At 46.5% G+C, this 21,036-nt stretch overlaps 1 protein-coding gene across 6 annotated transcripts in view; it reads left to right on the forward strand.

The window, feature by feature from the left end:
* INPP5B (inositol polyphosphate-5-phosphatase B) overlaps positions 1–21,036 on the forward strand; it is a 51,850-nt gene that overhangs the window by 19,974 nt on the left and 10,840 nt on the right. For all 6 annotated transcript variants that reach the window (XM_073317435.1, XM_073317437.1, XM_073317436.1 and 3 more), the window contains 7 exons: positions 13,589–13,682; positions 15,754–15,924; positions 16,687–16,788; positions 17,194–17,308; positions 18,054–18,170; positions 19,026–19,213; positions 20,619–20,730. In XM_073317435.1, coding sequence (XP_073173536.1) covers positions 13,589–13,682; positions 15,754–15,924; positions 16,687–16,788; positions 17,194–17,308; positions 18,054–18,170; positions 19,026–19,213; positions 20,619–20,730 — 899 coding nt within the window. The remainder of the gene's footprint in view (positions 1–13,588; positions 13,683–15,753; positions 15,925–16,686; positions 16,789–17,193; positions 17,309–18,053; positions 18,171–19,025; positions 19,214–20,618; positions 20,731–21,036) is intronic.

Consider the following 21,036-nt stretch of genomic DNA (forward strand, 5'->3'; position numbering starts at 1 on the left):
TGGGAACTCCAGATAGCTTGTAGGGAGATAGAAGCCAGTGAATTTCTGCGGTTGCTGTGATTGTCCCTGAGCCATGTTGGAAAGCAGTCTTTCCCTCCTAAAATGGCTACTGGGGAGAGAAAATCAGCCTTTGTCATTTTTTAAAAATAATAACCAAAGAAAAGTTCTCCTCAAGTCTGATCTGTCTGTCATTTGAAGGTGTCACAGGCAGGGGTAGTCCTCCTCCTTCTCCGTGTGCTGGCGGTCAGATAGGCCTGTGGCACTTCTAGGCTGTTTACTGTGCCCTTACATGGGTGGCCAGTGGCCACCAGGATTCTTGCAGCACTCTGTTTCTTCAGCCTGTTTCTCTTTACACTCCCAGGTGTCCCATTGCATTTCGTAGTGACTATCGAATGGCTGTGTTGGTGTTTAAAGCTTTCATCAATTGGAGGCTGTGGTTCTCTGTGACCTCAAGTTGCCAGCCATGCAGGCACGGGTTTAGGGGTATGCAGTGACTACTAGAAAAGGTGTCAACCCCAAGGGACTTGACCCCATTATCTGCAGACCTGTTGGGACCTGGCATACTCTTTCTCATTTGGCCCAAGGACTGTATGCTGCTTCTCTCTGTGGTCAGCCTTAGAGCATCCAGTCTTCTGTGACCTTCCTGTTCTACAGGGGAGTTTTGAATCTGGACTGCAGTGTCATGTTGTCCAGAATGACCTAGAGATGAGCAGTTTGTATCTTGCTGTGACTGAAAAAGCCTCAGGGAAATTGGACCTGGTTGCACTTTCCATCCTGACTGCTGTAAGATTGTGGTGGTGGTAGGGTGTCTCTAGCTGCTGGCAATCGCGAGGCCTTATCACAGGATGTCAGTCTAGCAGATTCTTCAAGGGATCCTTCCCTCCAGATAATCTTGTGGGTGGTCTTTATCCCTGATTGCTCTTCCTGTTTTTAAATTCTTGGGAGGCACTTGGATATTATGGTGATGGGGCTACATAAGTACCTAGGTAGATGATTGGAAAGTCCCTATTTACCTGATCCAACTCCCATTGACTTCAATGGAAATTAGATCTGGCCCTGTTTGTGGCTTTCTGTCTTCAGAATGAACCATGCCTATGCTAGACCTGTGGGTCCCTGCCCAAGGTCACAGTGGCTGCTTTGACTTTTGATCAAGCATCTCAGAAGCCCCTCTCATGGCTGTATCTCACCATCTGAAGATGTGGCCATTGGCAAAGCCACACTGCATGTCAGGCTGGAAAGAGAAAGCAAGGGCTATTTGTACACAGAGCCCACACAAGACATAACTAGAGGTACAATGCTCAAAGTCAGAACTGCTAGCAAATTAAGCCATTTGCGCTCTGCAGAGCATGACATGGGCAGATTGGGGCTTCTCCTTTGCCAGCATAGACTCATGTATAAAATTGTGTTTTGAAAATAATCCCTTGAGTGTAACACAACAGGGAAATGTAATTAGACATGTATAGGTCTGGGTATAGTTTTGTTTTCAGTTGCCACTGGAAGTGGGCAGAGCATTCTCTGTGCTGTGATGGAAGGTGTGACTTCCTGTTGCTACTTAGGTGGCATGTTACAAACAATGAATCCTCACAACCCTCAGTCCCCAAGATGGAGAAGCCCTGTACTAGTTTGTCCATTTGTAAAATGGAGATGTAGTGAGACAGGGAGAGACTCGGAGGCCAGAATTGGAACTTGGGCATTCACGGCTCCTATACCCATGCTCAGATCTGGGTACTTTTTTGACCAAATTCATGGATACTGAGGTTCTTGGCTTCAGAATAACTCGCATTCCTCCTTCTTTTACCTTCTCCGTTTTTCAGTTTTATATCCTCTTCTTTTTTTTGTTCCCTCGCTTACTGTAAAAATGCTGTGAATTTATTTTAGCGTGTGCTTTATCACTGGTGGGAGGAACCTGGGGATACAGAGTAGAAGAGGATGGGGAAGGGAGATCTGGAATAGCCAATCAGAGATGGTGCCTGTAAAAGTCTGAAGTTTAAAACACTTTCACTTTAAGGCTTGACAGTGGAAAGATCTTGCATATATATTTGAGAGAAGCACCTTAGTGTTGAACAGTTCACAACCACAGCTGTTTTGCAAATACATTCTTGTGGTATCTCTGAAGCATAGCAACATAGTATCTCCATTTGTGTGAATTAAAGCCCCTCAGCCGGATGCTGAATTCTCAGAGAGGGTGATTGGCCTTTGACAAAGTTGCTTTTTCAAGGCTTTCCTGTGCTGTTTTTGTCATCCAGATCTAACAGTTGCTTTCATCCCCGACCCCCGATTGGCTAATGGCAGGGGCAGTGGAGAACATGAACATACAAGATGCATATTGACTGTTTAGCTGGGCCAGGGCCTTATGTGCCCTCTGCCAGCCATGGTGCAGGAGGTGACATACAGTTAATTTATGCAGAAGGCGGTTTCTTCTGTCAGTTGGCAGGAAGGGGAGGCTGTGACTCCATCTGACTTGCATCTTAGAATTGTGCTTTGTTTGGATCAGGAGTACATACAGCCTCTGATGCAGGTACAGTCCAACTGGAACAGTTCAGCTGTTCATAGCTGCTGAGAGAGGATTTCTAAGGGGAATGCTGGTGTGCTTTATGCCACTTCATTTGCCAGCCTGGATGTGCTGCTCTAACTATGACTAACCTTGGATTTTTACTAAGCAAGTCTCACTTTTTATCCTTTGTCAGTTGGAGCTGGAGATTCCGTTTGGGTCCCCTTTGCTACACTGGTATCAGAGTAGCAGCCGTGTTAGTGTCTCTATTCGCAAAAAGCAAAGGAGTACTTGTGGCACCGTAGCGACTAACCAATTTATTTAGGCATAAGCTTTCTTGAGCTACAGCTCACTTCATTCTCCTTTTCTTTTTGCTACACTGGGCCCTTTGTAATCAAAAGGATGTGTTAGCTGAGGTCAGTATAATTGTTTGCAATTGATAAAGCTAATTTGATTTGATCTGCAGAGGTCCAAGCTTAGGATATCAAATAGATTGCTGTGGTCTGCCATGGGACAGTACTTTAAATATATCTTGACAACCTTTTAATAGGAAAGGCCTAATTAGCTGTTAAATCCATTTAGCTGCAAATCCTGTTTACAGTTTGGGCCATGCACACTCTTCTTGAACTGAGTTCACAAAGCATCTTTATTTTTGTGCCTGGTCTTATTTTAACAGTTAATTTTTTTCCTCAAGACTCTGTATGTGTTCTAGCTCATCATATCTTCAATTTCTTGCCCCATCTAGCTAGAACCATCCTTAGCTGGACTTAAAAAAATCTATCTGGCCAAACATATGGTGACGGGTTACCCCCGGGGTGCCATCTGTAACTGGGGTACCACTGAGCCTGACTGACTCGCCAGCCTGGGTTCCCTTTACTACTGTGATCCCCTGCCAAGTCCACTCCCATCTGCACCTTCACCAGCACACATACAGGTAGGTGGACACCCAGCTGCAGAAACATACAGCTGTGATCAGCTCTGCATGGGAAGGCTTCATAGAATCATAGAATATCAGGGTTGGAAGGGACCCCTGAAGGTCATCTAGTCCAACCCCCTGCTCGAAGCAGGACCAATTCCCAGTTAAATCATCCCAGCCAGGGCTTTGTCAAGCCTGACCTTAAAAACCTCTAAGGAAGGAGATTCTACCACCTCCCTAGGTAACGCATTCCAGTGTTTCACCACCCTCTTAGTGAAAAAGTTTTTCCTAATATCCAATCTAAACCTCCCCCACTGCAACTTGAGACCATTACTCCTCGTTCTGTCATCTGCTACCATTGAGAACAGTCTGGAGCCATCCTCTTTGGAACCCCCTTTCAGGTAGTTGAAAGCAGCTATCAAATCCCCCCTCATTCGTCTCTTCTGCAGGCTAAACAATCCCAGCTCCCTCAGCCTCTCCTCATAAGTCATGTGTTCTAGACCCCTAATCATTTTTGTTGCCCTTCGCTGGACTCTCTCCAATTTATCCACATCCTTCTTGTAGTGTGGAGCCCAAAACTGGACACAGTACTCCAGATGAGGCCTCACCAATGTCCAATAGAGGGGAACGATCACGTCCCTCGATCTGCTCGCTATGCCCCTACTTATACATCCCAAAATGCCATTGGCCTTCTTGGCAACAAGGGCACACTGCTGACTCATATCCAGCTTCTCGTCCACTGTCACCCCAGGTCCTTTTCCGCAGAACTGCTGCCTAGCCATTCGGTCCCTAGTCTGTAGCGGTGCATTGGATTCTTCCATCCTAAGTGCAGGACCCTGCACTTATCCTTATTGAACCTCATCAGATTTCTTTTGGCCCAATCCTCCAATTTGTCTAGGTCCTTCTGTATCCTATCCCTCCCCTCCAGCGTATCTACCACTCCTCCCAGTTTAGTATCATCTGCAAATTTGCTGAGAGTGCAATCCACACCATCCTCCAGATCATTTATGAAGATATTGAACAAAACCGGCCCCAGGACCGACCCTTGGGGCACTCCACTTGATACCGGCTGCCAACTAGACATGGAGCCATTGATCACTACCCGTTGAGCCCGACAATCTAGCCAGCTTTCTACCCACCTTATAGTGCATTCATCCAGCCCATACTTCCTTAACTTGCTGACAAGAATACTGTGGGAGACCGTGTCAAAAGCTTTGCTAAAGTCAAGAAACAATACATCCACTGCTTTCCCTTCATCCACAGAACCAGTAATCTCATCATAAAAGGCAATTAGATTAGTCAGGCATGACCTTCCCTTGGTGAATCCATGCTGGCTGTTCCTGATCACTTTCCTCTCATGCAAGTGCTTCAGGATTGATTCTTTGAGGACCTGCTCCATGATTTTTCCAGGGACTGAGGTGAGGCTGACTGGCCTGTAGTTCCCTGGATCCTCCTTCTTCCCTTTTTTAAAGATTGGCACTACATTAGCCTTTTTCCAGTCATCCGGGACTTCCCCCGTTCGCCACGAGTTTTCAAAGATAATGGCCAATGGCTCTGCAATCACAGCCGCCAATTCCTTCAGCACTCTCGGATGCAACTCGTCTGGCCCCATGGACTTGTGCACGTCCAGCTTTTCTAAATAGTCCCTAACCACCTCTATCTCCACAGAGGGCTGGCCATCTCTTCCCCATTTTGTGATGCCCAGCGCAGCAGTCTGGGAGCTGACCTTGTTAGTGAAAACAGAGGCAAAAAAAGCATTGAGTACATTAGCTTTTTCCACATCCTCTGTCACTAGGTTGCCTCCCTCATTCAGTAAGGGGCCCACACTTTCCTTGGCTTTCTTCTTGTTGCCAACATACCTGAAGAAACCCTTCTTGTTACTCTTGACATCTCTTGCTAGCTGCAGCTCCAGGTGCTATTTGGCCCTCCTGATATCATTCCTACATGCCCAAGCAATATTTTTATACTCTTCCCTAAGGAACTGTCCAGTTACTCAAGTGCACATACCCCCTCTGGAGGGTAAACCCAAAATTATACCATCTTGCGCTGCATAGAGATCTGTACAGTGTAAGCTCATGAAATTCGCCCCCTCCGTCAATGTGGAGAGGAATATACATGGCTTTCTGCCTCCAGTTATAATTCCCACACACTGCTTTTAGACAAAACAAAAATAAGTTTATTAATTACAAAAGAGACATTTTAAGTGATTATAAGAGATAGCAAACAGATCAAAGCAGGTTACTTAGCAAATAAACAAAAACACAATCTAAACTTAATATACTAAAGAGATTGGATATGCATAGCAACTTCTCACCCTAAATGATGATTTAAGCCATTTACAGGGATTCTTAAGGGGCCAGCTGTCCTTGCTTGAAGCTTAAAAACCCCAGGTATTCCTTTCACAGGCTAGAAATCCCTCTAGCCTCGGTCCATCCTTTCTCCCCCAGTCCAGTCCTTGTTCCTCGGGTGTTTCCAAGAGTCTCTTTGGGTGGGGAGTCAGTGAAGAACCACAATGATGTCACTCCCCTGCCTTAGATAGCTTTTGCATATGGCGGGAACCCATTGTCTCCCAGCTTGGTTCCCACGCCTGGTCAGTGGAAGAACACTGGTATTCCAAGATGGAGTCCAGCACCAGGTGACTTGATCATATGTCCCTATAGGGTCACAGCAGCCATGACTCAGAAGCTAATTGTAGCCTCCTCAGGAAGGCTCCCCGGTGGGAGATTAGCTTCTTCTAAGACCTAGTGTTCTCCCTAATGCGTTCCCCAGGTGTAAAACACATTTGTAATAGATAAATAGACAATATTCCTAACTTCAGATACCAAAATGATACAAATAGGATAATCATATTCAGTAGATCATCATCTTTTCGATGCTATCTCACATGACCTGTCTTGCGTAAAATACATCACAGTTATGCCATACTTATATAATAATAACATCTCTATTAAGAATATCGGGTGTAGTGTCACACAAACTAAATTGATTTGATGAAAGGAAACAAAGTTCCCAAGGATAGAGGCTCTTTCTGCCTTTTGGTTACAGAAGTTACAGGTTGAAAGGTCCATTAAGTAGGTAATTTGGTTCATGCCCCTTTTCCAACAACTTGGGGCCAGTCCAAGGTTGTTCTCCTCTCTGACAAGGATGGACTTAGGATGGGAGGGAGAAGCAGCTTCTAAATTATATTTCTCATACTTTTTACCCCTGTATGGCGTTCTGTGCACACAGGTTGCTCACTCACTCAGGAGATCCTCATACGCTGATATCAGGAAAGATAATAATAATAATACAGGCTACCGTAAGTGACTTCCTTGACGTTTTCAACCTCTGCTACCATCTCCTGGCCCCTTATCCACTTCAGATAGCAGCTCTGGAAGCAGCATTCACCATGCACCTGTGAGTTCAGGCTGCTAGCTCTTTTGCCATTTGTGGCATTAATGCTGTTTCACCTGATGGCAGGTGGGGTGGACTCTGTTTGGGCAACTCTGCAAGTTGTGTCTTTCCCAGCCTGAGGATGACCGTGACAGTTGGGTAGAGACGATTGCCCGCTAGGGATGTGTCATAAATAGAAAGGGAAGGGTAAACCCCTTTGAAATCCCTCCTGGCCAGGGGAAAGCTCCTCTCACCTGTAAAGGGTTAAGAAGCTAAAGGTAACCTCGCTGGCACCTGACCAAAATGACCAATGAGGAGACAAGATACTTTCAAAAGCTGGGAGGAGGGAGAGAAACAAAGGGTCTGTGTCTGTCTGTATGCTGGTTTCTGCCAGGGATAGACCAGGAATGGAGCCTTAGAACTTTTAGTAAGTAATCTAGCTAGGTATGTGTTAGATTATGATTTCTTTAAATGGCTGAGAAAAGAATTGTGCTGAATAGAATAACTATTTCTGTCTGTGTATCTTTTTTGTAACTTAAGGTTTTGCCTAGAGGGGTTCTCTATGTTTTTGAATCTAATTACCCTGTAAGATATCTACCATCCTGATTTTACAGGGGGATTTCTTTATTTCTATTTACTTCTATTTTTCATTAAAAGTCTTCTTGTAAGAAACTGAATGCTTTTTCATTGTTCTCAGATCCAAGGGTTTGGGTCTGTGGTCACCTATGCAAATTGGTGAGGCTTTTTATCCAACATTTCCCAGGAAAAGGGGGGTGCAAGTGTTGGGAGGATTGTTCATTGTTCTTAAGATCCAAGGGTCTGGGTCTGTAGTCACCTAGGCAAATTGGTGAGGCTTTTTACCAAACCTTGTCCAGGAAGTGGGGTGCAAGGTTTTGGGAAGTATTTTGGGGGGAAGGACGCGTCCAAACAGCTCTTCCCCAGTAACCAGTATTAGTTTGGTGGTGGTAGCGGCCAGTCCAAGGATAACGGGTGTAATATTTTGTACCTTGGGGAAGTTTTGACCTAAGCTGGTAAAGATAAGCTTAGGAGGTTTTTCATGCAGGTCTCCACATCTGTACCCTAGAGTTCAGAGTGGGGGAGGAACCGTGACAGGATGTAAGCCCAGGCTGACTCTTGAGCCCCTCTTGGGATGGATTTCAGGGCCTAACCCAGAATACTTGCGGAGTCCCAGGCAACACCTAATTGCTTAATGACTACGCTAATGCTTGCAGAGAACTTTCGTAGAACTACCCCTGAGACGGTGCAGAGTTGCTGCAGGTTGGGACAGGATGTTTGGAAGCAGTGAATTAATTTTCATTAGTATTTCAACTTATTTCAAGACTGAAGTATATCTTGTTTGTTCAGTGTAATATGATGCTGCAGCCTCTAGATCTATCTCGCTCTGCTTTGGCTTTATAATGGTTAAAAAGCCTCCGGCAGGTTTGGCAGGCCCCAAAATTTGACTTGCCTTTTTTTGTTTCCTGTATATTCAGAACCCATGTGGAGAGAATAATCACACCTGCTTAATGAGGAGATCTGTGTGGCTCCTTAGCACATTAGATTTTGGGACCTTTTGGCTCCATCTACTTCCACCCCCGAGGCAAGAGCAGGATTGTTCCTGGGCTCCTTGCAGCAGATGCTCCAGTGTTTTCTGTCTAGCTTCAAATGTGATAAAATGCCTTGGATTGTGTTTAAAAAATCCCAAATGGGTGGATGCACCGTGGGTCTAGGTTGGTCTGATTTGAGGCAAAACCGATGAGGGAGGTGCTCCCTGGGCAAGCTGCTAATTATCATTCTGGGTCTATACGTCGCAATAATTTCCTAATAAAATAGTTGCTATGCCAGTCCCCTTTGCCTGTCTGGTTTGGCATGTGGCCTAACGAGGAAGAATCCACTGGAGGTGGATAAAGGAAAACAGCCCCCTACTCCAAGCTGCTGTAGTGTGCAGCGGACTCCACTCCCTCAGAAGCCTTGGCGTTTGCACAGCTCTCTCTGTAAGTAAAAAAAGCACTCTTCAGAACGGGAGCTGATATCCAAGGAACTCAGCCTTGCTCAGCAGAACAGTGGTGCTGATATGGCTTCCATATTCATGGGTCTCAACGTGGTTTTTTGGCATTCCTGCCATAAGACTCTGGGTATGGTTGTGTTTAGAGAGAGTGAGCGATCACCTTGCTCCTCAGTGAAGTTCATCAATTTATGGGGGAAAGGTAGCAGCTGTTCAATTCCCGTGTCTCCTCAAAAAGAAAAGGAGTACTTGTGGCACCTTAGAGACTAACCAATTTATTTGAGCATGAGCTTTCGTGAGCTACAAGCTCATGCTCAAATAAATTGGTTAGTCTCTAAGGTGCCACAAGTACTCCTTTTCTTTTTGCGAATACAGACTAACACGGCTGTTACTCTGAAACGTGTCTCCTCACAATCCCAGAGGCCGGTACAGAAGTGGCAGTTTTATGCCAGATCTCAGGAATTCCTTTTTTCTGGATTAGAGCCCAGCATTCAAAGGAAGGCTTAGTTTATTTCAGGGAAACAAGGGCAGCAGAATAGAGATTGGAAGTACTCGTTGCTTTAGCCTGCTCACCTGAGCCTATGTCTACATTACTGCCTATGTCTGCAAAATGTATGTGGCTCAGGGGTGTGAATATTCCACCACCCTGACTGACATAAATTACGCTGACATAAGCAGTCATGTGCACAGTGCTATGTTGGTGGGAGATGTAGCTCTCCCGCTGACCTAGCTTATGCCTAAGGCTACGATTTGGTCATGGAGGTCGCAGAAATCATGGAATCCAGGACTTCTTCAGACCTCTGTGACTTCAGCCTGCAGCAACTGGGAGCTGCAGGCTAGCCCCACCTTCCCTGGTAGCCAGGAGCTACGGGGTACCCCCTGCTGCCTGGAGTGGCAGGGGTCCCCCACAGGTCCCGTCGTGCGTGTGGGGGGAATTCCCCAGAGCTCCCTAGTCCCCACGGTTGATGGGGACCCCTGGAGCTCCCCAGCTGCCACAGGCGGGGGTCCCTCCCAGCCATGGGTCAGGGGCCACAGCTCCCAGCCACAGCAGGGCAGCGTGCTGAACCCTCCTCCCTCCCCCTTTTTGTCATGGATATTTTTAGTGAAAGTCAGGGACAGGTCACGGCTTCCGTCACTTTTTTTTAATTGCCTGTGACCTGTCCCTGACTTTTACAAAAAATGTCCATGACAAAATCGTAGCCTTGCTTATGCCGCGTGGGGGGTGTGTTTGTGTGTGTTTTTTTTACGCCAGTGGGAGAAGACTCTTCCATTGGCATAGAGCGTCTTCACCACGTGTGCCGCAGTGCCGCAGCCCTGTAAGTGTAGATGTGCCCTGCGGTTGGAGCTTCGTGGATGAACGCTTGTTGCTGAGACTCTATGGAAGCAGAAATTTCTGTTGCTGCAAAGCAGCACCAGTGATTTGCGTGTCGGAATTGACTTGGGTCTGCTGTGTAAAAAGCGACTGTTTCTATATGACAGGTCTCCTGTCTTCTGGTGCTATTTTTAGTTTCAATTCCAATTTCTTCTTAAACTTGTGGGACTTTCTACACAAGCACATTCAAATGCCTGCTCAGGAAACATGATCCATGTACCAGCTGGGTGAACCCCCAGGGAAAGCTGGAATTGGTTACATCACATCTGGAGCTAGACACCTCCTTGTTAGTGCAGACATAGACAAGAAAGAAGCACTAGTATTTGTCCATCTCAATCCATTGCTGCTTCCAGGAGCAGTGACCCCAGTTCCAACCCTACTTTGGATTTGTGAGCTATAATGAGTTTTGATCCTCATGCTCTTAGAGTTGACCTCCAATAAATCCTCCTGTGAAATTTTTATTCTCCTTCTATGGGCAGAAGGAAGTTTCCCAAGCTGAGGGAACAACTGTTTCTAGTCTGAATCTTCGGGTAAAGTATGTTAAAAATTCTGTATCTAGTTTCAACTGCTGGCCTAGAGAGAATTTGGTAGAAGTGATAAAATCTTCAGCTTTGCTGTCTCGTCATTGCAGTACAGAAGAGCTCAGCTCGGTGTTTCAGTAAACAGAACTGTTCTGTCCAGCTTCATTTGTTAGATTTGTAATCTCAGAAACAAACTCTCTTCATTATCTGTAGGTTTGTGTACTAGGCGGAGTAAGCTGGAAACTGCTGTTTCATAGAATCATAGAAATGTCGGGCTGAAAGGGCCCTCAAGAGGTCATCTAGTCTAGCCTCCTGTAGGCAGGACCAAGTAAACCTAGACCATTCCTGAGAGGTGTTTGTCTAAACTGTTCTTAGAAACCTTAACCTCCCTTGAAATCCTATTCCAGTACTTAACTATCCTTTACAGTTAGAAAGTTTTTCCTGTAACTATCCTAAATCTCCCTTGCAGCATATTAAGCTGATTACTTCTTGTCCTACCTTCAGTAGACAGGGACAGTTGATCCCCATTCTCTTTATAACCCCGTAACATATTTGAAGACTGTTAACAGGTCCTTCTTTAGTCTTCTTTACTAAAGACTAAACATGCCCAGTTTTTTAATCCGTTCCTCAGAGGTCAGGTTTTTTAACCTTTTCTCATTTTCATAGCTCTTCTCCAGACTCTCTCCAGTTTGTCCACATCTATCATAAAGTGTCGTACCCAAAACTGAACACAATTGAGGCCTCCAGCTGAGGCCTCATCAGTGCTGAGTAGAGCAGAACAATGACCTCCTGTGTTTTACAGATGACCACTCTTGTTAACACACCTCAGGATGATATTAAGTCTCTTTTTGTAACTGCCTAATACTGTTGGTTTATAATCAGTTTGTCATCCCCTGTAACCCCACAAATCCTTTTTAGCAATACTACTGCCTAACCCAGTTATTTCCCATTTTGTAGTTATGCATTTGATTTTTCCCACCAAAGTGTAGTATTTTGCACTTGTCTTTATTGAGTTTCATCTTGTTGATTTCAGACCAATTCTCCGATTTGTCAAGGTCATTTTGAATTCTAATAGTATGCTACAGAGAGCTTGCAACTGCTCCCAGCTAGGTGTTATCCACAGTTTTTAAGGATACTTTCCCTTCCTTTTTTCCAAGTTATTAATAAAAATGTTGAATAGTATGGAACGCAGGGCAGACCCTTGGGGTACCCCACTAAAGTTCCCCCCAGTCTGACAATGAAACATTAATAACTACTCTTTGAGTATGGGTTTTCAACCCATTGTGCACCCATCTTGTAATAACTTCCCTAGTTTGCTTATGAGAATGTCATGTGGGCCTGTGTCAAAATATCAAGATATTTGTGTATCTGCGGTAAAAAAACAAACAGAAAAAAACTCAGCCCCACAATTAAATAGTTATTTTGACACCTGTAAGTATGGAACTTGGTCACTGGAGAGGAATGCAAAATGATCTATTGCAAAACAATGTTTTGTTTAGTGTATGAGTTAAATTTGCACAGTGGCTGGTACTTTATTGAGAAGTGCACCTTGTATCAAGGCTGAGATCTGGCACTTATCATGTTGCTTATGCTGAAGTGGGGCTGGCTTTCCACCAAGGACTCTGCACTGAGCTGGATCAGGGTGGGGACAGACTGATGTGACTAGTGAGTTGCTCTTTGTTATGGATATTTCAGCAGACACATGGAAGCCCTGGAAGTGAGATGTGTGTTTCTCTTTCCTTTCTCTTTATTTCTTTCCTGGCTTTGGACTTGGCAAGGGCTCATTACGCATGTATGTTCTGAAGGAGGGATTGGGCAATGTTGGGAGTGCAGAGGCCTTATATTGGGACCTAGAGATAATGGGTAGCCCTCTGACAGAGCAAGCTAGTGACGAGGCACTTGCTCAGGAGGAAACAAATTGGTACCAATGAGAGCAAAGGTGCATCAGTTATCAGCTCCTCAAGGTTCCTTTTCTGCACCATCTGATTGTTATAAACAGGCCAGTTGTGTGGCCTGATTGCCTTGTAGGAGTTTTAAACAAGGAGCTTGAGCAGTTTTTCTCTGTACTGCAGTGGTCCCCAAACTTTTTACCTCGTGTGACCCCCATCCCCACTGCCGAGCCGGGGTCGGGAGTGGGACTGTGGCTCTGGTAGGTGGGGACATGGACAGGGGTAAGGGGGATGAGACTGGGGTCACACCTAGGGGCAGGGCCGGGAGCTGAGCTGAGGCAAACAGCTGGGGCCCTGGGCACAGGGCCGGGAACTGGAGCCCGAGGCTTGGGGCCAGCAGCCCAGGCTGGGAGCGGAGCCCCAGGGCTGGCAGCCGAGGCCTCGGGTGTGGGGCCAGGAGCAGAGCTGGGTGGTGCTCCCTCCCTGTCTGCTGTGGGGGCTGGCCTGGGCCCCCGCTGTGCCCCCACCCCCGCATGTGCAATAGGAAAAGCAGGTTTTAGTACTCTGGGTAGGAGTCTCTTTTTTTTTTTTTAAATGTCACTGTTCTGAGTTTTTCAAGCAGATAAATGTTACTTTCCCCATTGGTTCCTTCCCATTTATTATAATACAAAATCCATATAGTAGTCTGTAACTCCCATCTGTATCAAATGGGTTTGGTTTTTTTACTGGTACAGTAATTTGTGTACATATTCTTAAAATCCTCGAACAAAATGTTCCTGTATTTTTTTTCTTTCCTTAGGAGCACTGAACTGTGCTTGTGGGATTATAGCCAGTATTTGGAAAGACCCTTTTAACCTTCTTATCCCATGAGGAATGCAACGCACTTAAAATAAGAGCCTGTTTTTTTTTCTGGGAACATGGGAAAACACTTGGCATACATATTTTCCTTGTATTTATCTCAGCATGTAAGCATTGTATGGCATGTTCCCTTGTTCTGTGTAAAGTTTTTCTTTTTCTTTTAGGAGTTGTTGGGTCTGAAGACATCAAACAGAATGAAAAAAATATCATAGTTAATCATAGCTGGAGCCATAACAGCGATGATAAAGCTACCCCTAGGTACAGTATATCTTAAATCCTCCTTGTCAAAGGAGACTGCGAGATCTGTTGTGCATGGCACCTGTGCTTGTAAGTTCTAATGAAGAATGGAATTGGTGGCTTTGTATATTTGGGTATTTAGCTACTGTCACCCTCCACAGAGCATCACTGCACACTGGTGGCAAATGATGCATCGTGCCAGACAGGATGGGGGAAGTCTGCAGTTATTTATAGCATGTCCAGAATAGTTCTGAGCGGTGCAAACTGCTGACAGTTCATGTGTCCCTGGAGGAGGAAGACACAGTAAAACTTTCTGCCTTGACTTCCTGGTTTTCATGTGGCTGAACTAAGAAGCTATTGTGAAAAAGGCGGCCATGTGGTACACACCAGTGCCACCTGTTGGCCAGCCTATATTTGCAAAGCAAGGGAGCAAATAGTATGCAGCGTTGCTGTAGCTTTGTCATCCCAGATGTTAGAGAGACCAGGGTAGGGTGACCAGGTGTCCGGTTTTCGACCTGAACACCCAATCGAAAAGGGACCCTGGTGGCTCCAGTCAGCACCGCCGACTGGGCCGTTAAAAGTCTGGTCGGTGGTGCTGTGAAGCTAAGGCAGGCTAGTCCCTACCTGTCCTGACTGGCACCGTGCTGCACCACGGATGCAGCCGGTCCGCCTCCTAGGCGGGGGTGGGGGGAGCGGAGACGGGACAGGACCTCATGCGCTGCCCCCACCCTGAGCACCGGCTGCGCACTGCCATTGGCCGGGAACTGCGGCCAATGGGAGCTGCGGGTGCGAGCAGCGTGCAGAGCCACCCGCTGTGCCTCTGCCTGGAGCCGGACCTGCTGTCCGCTTCCAGGGCGCAGCGCGGTCTGCAGTGCCAGGACAGGCAGGAAGCCTGCCTTTGCCTCCCCGCTGCACCACTGACCAGGAGCTGCTGGAGGTAAGCCCGTGTCCCGGCCCTGACCCCCAACACCCTGCCCTAGCCCTGAGCTCCCCTGCCCAAACCCAGAGCCCCCTCCTGCACCCCAAACCCCTCATCCCTGGCCCTACACCAGAGCCTGTACCCCCAGACAGAGCCCTCACCCCCCGGCACTCCTGCCCCAGCCCAGAGCCCCCTCTCACACTCTGAACCCCTCTGCCCTAGCCTGGAGTCCCCTTCTGCACCCCAAACCGCTTATCCCTGGCCGCACCCCAGAGCCTGCATCCCCAGATGGAGCCCTTACCTCCTCCCACACCCCAACCCCCTGCCCCAGCCCAGTGAAAGTGAATGAGGGTGGGGGAGAGCGAGCTACCGAGGGAGGGGGAATGTAGTGAACGAGGCGCAGGGGAAGGGGGAAGGCAGGGAGCGTGGCCTCTGGGAAGGGGCATGGCTAGGGTGTTTGGTTTTGTGGGATTAGAAAGTTGGCAACCCTAGACAAGGGGGTGAGATAATAGAGCTTGGTTCAATAAAAGATATGACGTCACCCATCTTGTTTTTTTAATAGGAAATAATAGTAATTTTAGTCTATAGGGCATTCCCACTTCTCTGACCTCCCAGATTGCTGCTATATAACATCCCATCTACTAAAACATTATTAAATACATAATATGAAAACCATACAGTACTAAATAATCTCCCCCCTTCCCCACCACCACACAGAGAGGACAGGGAGGGTCCTGTGCAGGGACTGGCCTTGACGGAATGAACAGCTTTCCATTCTCTTGTTAAGGTGGGAAGAGCTGGGTGGAGGCAGGCAGCTGTGGAGAGAGTTTCACCTCCCCACCCCAGTAAGCAGCGATACCATTTAAATTCCATCAGAGACAGGGTGAGTGAGGCACACTCAGACACACAGGCTGCACTGATTTAATGAACTCAGCTTTTAAATCCCTTAAGTTAAACTGGTAGAACACTTGTGTACAAAAGATCGGAGTCCTCTTGAGAAATCTTCATTTCAGCCTTGTTCTGTCACTGTGAAACAGGTTTTCAGTAGTAGAAATTATGTCTCCTTTGCACGATGGGGATTGTTTTTTTCACATCTAAATTGTGTTTTGTTGAGCTTGCTGACACACACACAGTGTATTAGTGTCTTGTTTTGCTTTCTGTTTCTGCTTTCAGGCAGAGTAAATCCGAGATGGATGTAACCAGTGAGATGGTGCAATCCTCTAGAATGATGGTTTCAGGCAAGGCTTGTATCTTATCAGAGCAGAAGTTTGGGCTAAGAGATAATATAGTTAAATCTCAACTGGAACTGAAAGAGGATTCCTACACCTACCTCCAGAATTTCAGGTAACAACTGTCCTTGGGAGTACGATTTTAGGCATAATTGCAAAATAAGTAAATCTCATACATTTTAAAAGGAAAAGGAGTACTTGTGGCACCTTAGAGACTAACAAGAAGTGAGCTGTCGGTCACAAAAGCTTATGCTCAAATAAATTTGTTAGTCTCTAAGGTGCCACAAGTACTCCTTGTCTTTTTGCAGATACAGACTAACACGGCTGCTACTCTGAAACCTCTCATACATTTGTAATTTCACCTGAAATCCCCAGCAATGGGAAATTTTGGAGGAAAATAGACTTTAGCCCCTGCCATCTGGAACAGCCTTTCTGCATCTCTCCTCCATTTACACAGTGGCAGAGGAGCATGCGGTCACATGAACAGCCCCTGCTTAAGCAAACGGCCTTTTTTGTACATCTTATTCATTCCTTGTCTCTTTTCAGAACTCACCTGAAAATGCTGCATCTCCCTTTGCCTTGGATTCTTGTCTCTCCCTTGCTTCTGTTTGTTATTTATCTCTGTAATGGTTTCTGGGAGACTGTTTGTATAAAAGATGATGTTTATATTGAAAACTTGAGTTTGGTTTAAATCTTTTAAAACAAGCCCTTTGTGAATAAAAGAACAAGTGAGAAAATTGTCCCAAACTATTCCCACACAACCCTGCTTGTAGTTCTTTTGTAAAGTAGATACACTCTGTCAAATGCTGCAGGAAAGTTGCTATCACAGGCTTGGATTGCAGCTCTAGGATTTTGTTGAACCTAAGTCTCTTTGCAGATTTTTTATTGGAACGTACAATGTGAATGGCCAGTCACCCAAAGAGAGCCTCCAGCCTTGGCTGAGCCATGATGTTGAGCCTCCGGACGTTTACTGTGTTGGGTGCGTATTTCTTTCCTGCTAGCCCTTCTGGAAACATCTCTGGGTAGCTTGCTGATGAATGTGTTGTGTGTATCTATCCAGCCAAAGCATTGCAAACAAGGGTTTAAAAGCAAAAATATTTGTATTATCTATAGTGGCTCTTATTCCGGAAGTGTTTGTTCTCTCTAGTGGCACAATGTACTTTGGATGCTTTTATGCCACACTGCGGTTAAGTCAATTTAATACTAATGATAATTTACTTTTGCACTTAATGCACTGCTAAAATCAGCATAACTGGATTAGAATTCCAGTTCCAAAATCAATTTATACTTTGTGCACTAAATGTATCTCTTCCCCAGCAGAAAAGGCAGGGAGAGTTAAAACAAGTAAAGTGAATGCATCCATGTGTTCCTCCCTCTGTTACAGCTTCCAGGAGCTCGATCTGAGTAAAGAAGCCTTCTTTTTCAATGACACACCAAAGGAGGAAGAATGGTTCAAAGCTGTAACTGATAGTCTTCACCCAGATGCCAAATACGCAAAGGTACATGTGGCTTGGGGGTGAAGTTAGTTTTGAAACATAAACCAGTTTCCAGTCAGGCATCTTCTCGTGTTTGCTTTCCCCTCGTTTGTCTCCATTGTGTCTGTCTCCTGTAGGTTTTTGCCAGGCTAGCAATGCTCAGTGTGGGTGGTATATAGCACTTCTGTGCAAGGCTCCCAGACATGGTCACACGCTCCTGAGAACGTTCCCATAAGCAATAGTAGTGAGAGCTAAGGACATTTGTGCCTCACGCTGTGGGTTAGAGAGGGGCATAACAGAGCAACCAGGCAAGTAGAGCTCCCTGCTCTGCTGAGATGAATGGATAGAAAGTCTTGGCACTTGCCGACCCCTGCTCAGCAGCAGCACCAAGCAATGAACTGTCCTGTAGTAGGACTTTTGCTTTAATTTTGTTTGAGGTTTGGTACCTACTCCTTAAAATCCTTGCTTTGGCTTTTTCTTCTCACCTCTGATCCAGGCGTGTGCCTTCTCGGGGCTGCCTCTCCCTCATGCAGCGACTGGGGTATTGAGCCACTTGCCCTGAGTAGGGCCAGTTACTCCTGTCCCGTCTGGTGCTGTTGGAGCACCTACCTCTGTGTGCCATGTGTCAGGTGGGTGGCTCCCTAGAAGAACAGTGTTGAAGCATTAATATTTTTGGTTGTTTAGACTTCAAGCTCACAACAGGGTGGGGTAAGGTTTTCCCCTGAGAAACAGTCCTGGCTATTGGTATGCCGTTGACTTTCTCTTTCAGGTTAAGCTTGTACGACTTGTTGGGATAATGCTGCTGTTGTATGTGAAGGCAGACCATGCTCTGAACATCTCTGAGGTGGAAGCTGAGACAGTGGGAACTGGAATCATGGGGAGAATGGTAGGAATGCAGTGTGTGCATGGGCAGGTGGTGGGAGGTTGTCTTTGGGAGGGCCCTGAGTAGCCTGTTCCTCTGGCCCTGAGTCACCATGACTGTTCCTGCAGCTAAAGGAGGCCTGGATGCAGCTGTCTCTCAGGGAGACACAAGGTGCTCCCAGGGCATGAAAGAGTGACACAGAATCTCACCTTTGGTACGTGCCTGATTGCATGTTGTGCTGGACTGACTCTCAAGAGAGTTTGAAATTGGCATGGAAACTGGGCCGGGCTGTATGCATCTGCTCAGAAGAACAGACTTCAGTTCTGCTCCGGTAGATTTCATGAGCTTTTTGAAGATCACGTGGACCACCTCTTTACCCTTGGAACCTACCCTCCAGTAATCCCGCAGATGCTTCATGGTGAGGGAAGTTCTGAGCATGGCCCAAAGCTGCCTTGTCATCTTACAAAATATTCTTTATGGCTTGTGTTGAAAGAGCCAGTTTGTTACTTGGCAGTTTTAATTACTTGCCAAAGCAGCCAACCAGCTTATTCTTAATGGTATAATTTGCTCTCATATGAGCCGTGCCCTGAATTGCAAATTGAATTCCATGCACCCTCCTGCTCTGCTTTGCTGCTGTTTTCATGATGTACTATGCTAATACTTGCTGACCCTCCCACAGTGATGGAAGGGCATGGGCTGGCTCACTCTCTGAGGTTTGTGTATATTCTGCTTAGGGGTTTGCGCCTTTCTCTTTCCCCTGGAGCCAGACTGACTGTGCCAAAATCCTCTGACTTGTCCACTACTGTTACCCCAGTTTAGACATCAGTTCACCTACGGTCCCAGGAAAACTCACAACCAGTCTCTCTTCCTGCCTACTAGGGTAACAAAGGTGGAGTTGCTATACGGTTCAAGTTCCACAACACCAGCGTATGCATTGTGAACTCTCACCTCGCAGCTCATACAGAGGAGTACGAGCGGCGGAACCAGGACTTCAGAGACATCTGCTCTCGGATGCAGTTCTGCCAGTCAGATCCAAACTTGCCACCCCTTACTATAAGCAAACATGAGTATGTTTCCAAGGTCTACATCCATTGGATCACTACAGTTCACTGCTTGGCCTCTGGCTTTGATGGGACAAGTGATGGGCTGTATGAGGGTGGCTGGCTATACTTTCTGGTGTAAGCAATTCCCCAGCAGGAGCTTGAGAGGTGTGGTCGAGTAGTCTGAACACAGGCCATGGAGCCAGGAACTTGTCAGTTCTAGTTCCAGCTTTGAAAATGACTCCCTGTCACTGTCTCACTTTCCCCATTTGTAAAGTGGAGCTAACACATACTTACCTCCCCAGGGGGTTGTGAAGCTTAGGTTTTTTTTCTAGCGTGTTGGAGGATTAAAAGTACTATCAAAGTACTAAGGACTGCTATTGTCTGCTGCTGTCTCTTTTAGATCGATCCCAAAAGTAAATTGTAAGTAAATATCTTGCCTAGTGCATTGTCTTGTAATAAATACTTAGCATTCATGTAGGGCTTTCCTTCCATAGCTGTGATAGCACTTTGTGAGGGTAGGTCGGAATCATTACCCTCATTTTACAAATGGAGGAAGCCGAGGCACAGGACAACAGAGACTTGTCCAAGGTCACACAATTGAGTCCATGGAAGAGCTGGGAATAGTATTTGGGCCACCTGGCTCGCAGTCCTTTACAGTATCACATGCACACATGCCCCTTTTCCAAATACGGATAAACTAAATTGCATTGGAATGTTAAAGGGGATAAAAATTCAGATTTCTCGGCCTCCTGGTTCAACAGGAGCCGGAAGGTGGGAGTTGGGCGGTGGGACTGGCTGGGCAGGAAGCCTGCAGATACAGTCAGGATGCTGTTGCTGTGTCCCTGCTAATAGTGGCCTGGCAGACCTAGCCCCCTACTTCTTTCCTTTATACTAGTGAACCTTGGGAAGCTTGTCCCTGATTAAATGTCCCATTCCAGGGAGTGAAGATGAAGCTAACGTGTCGGATTGGCTCTTGGGTGCTGCAGACACATTAGTTTACTGGGCACTGTGCCTTGCCAAATTGCCCAGTAATATGGGGGCATGTTTTCTTCAGGAGCTCTGAATTTCCTTTATGTGCTTGTATCATGGCAGTGTTAGTAATTAAGCCTTCCTGCAGGCTGCAGACAGAGCTGGATGTTCATGTAGCCCTGCTTGCACGGAGATGCTACAGAACTGCTTGGGATTAGCTGGTTCCTAAACAGGTCAGTGCAGAAAGGAAGGTGTGGTTTCATCAGGCTTCCCCTTCACATTTGGCTGAGGCTGCCTGGTTCTGAGCACTGTCAGCGGGGTGAGATACAGGATGCTGCATGGGGACACAGCAGGCAGGGCACACCTGTAAGAGACCAAGAAGCCCTTCTGGCTGCTTGTAGAGACTACAGTAGCTGACTCTGTCAAACAGGGATTTCACCCTTGTGTGCTGTCCTTACAGTATCATTGTGTGGCTTGGGGACCTCAACTACAGGATAGAGCAGCTGGAGGTGGAAACGATGAAGAAGCACATTGAAAAGGAGGATTTTCAAGCTCTTTATCAACATGACCAGGTACAGACGTGTCCTTCCAGAGGACAGGTGGGCCCACATCCCATTCTCCTAGGAAACTGACTCCTCTTTAGTGGGAGGCTTATGAAACTCTCATTTGCTCTGAAAATCACCTGCACAGCATAGCTAACCCTGGCTATCAGGGTTCGCAGCACCAACATGCATTAGAAGCTGCTGTTGGGTTGGTTTGTTTGATGTCCATGGAATGATCTGAAATGGCTGCTGTCCCGGCACATAAGAGTTTGAGCCAGGAGCAGCGGTCCCTCCCATGGCTCAGTTGGCATCAGCATGCACTTTGTACACCAGGTC

Source organism: Lepidochelys kempii, chromosome 19 (genome assembly GCF_965140265.1).
Source record: "Lepidochelys kempii isolate rLepKem1 chromosome 19, rLepKem1.hap2, whole genome shotgun sequence".
Classification (NCBI taxonomy): Eukaryota; Metazoa; Chordata; order Testudines; family Cheloniidae; genus Lepidochelys; species Lepidochelys kempii.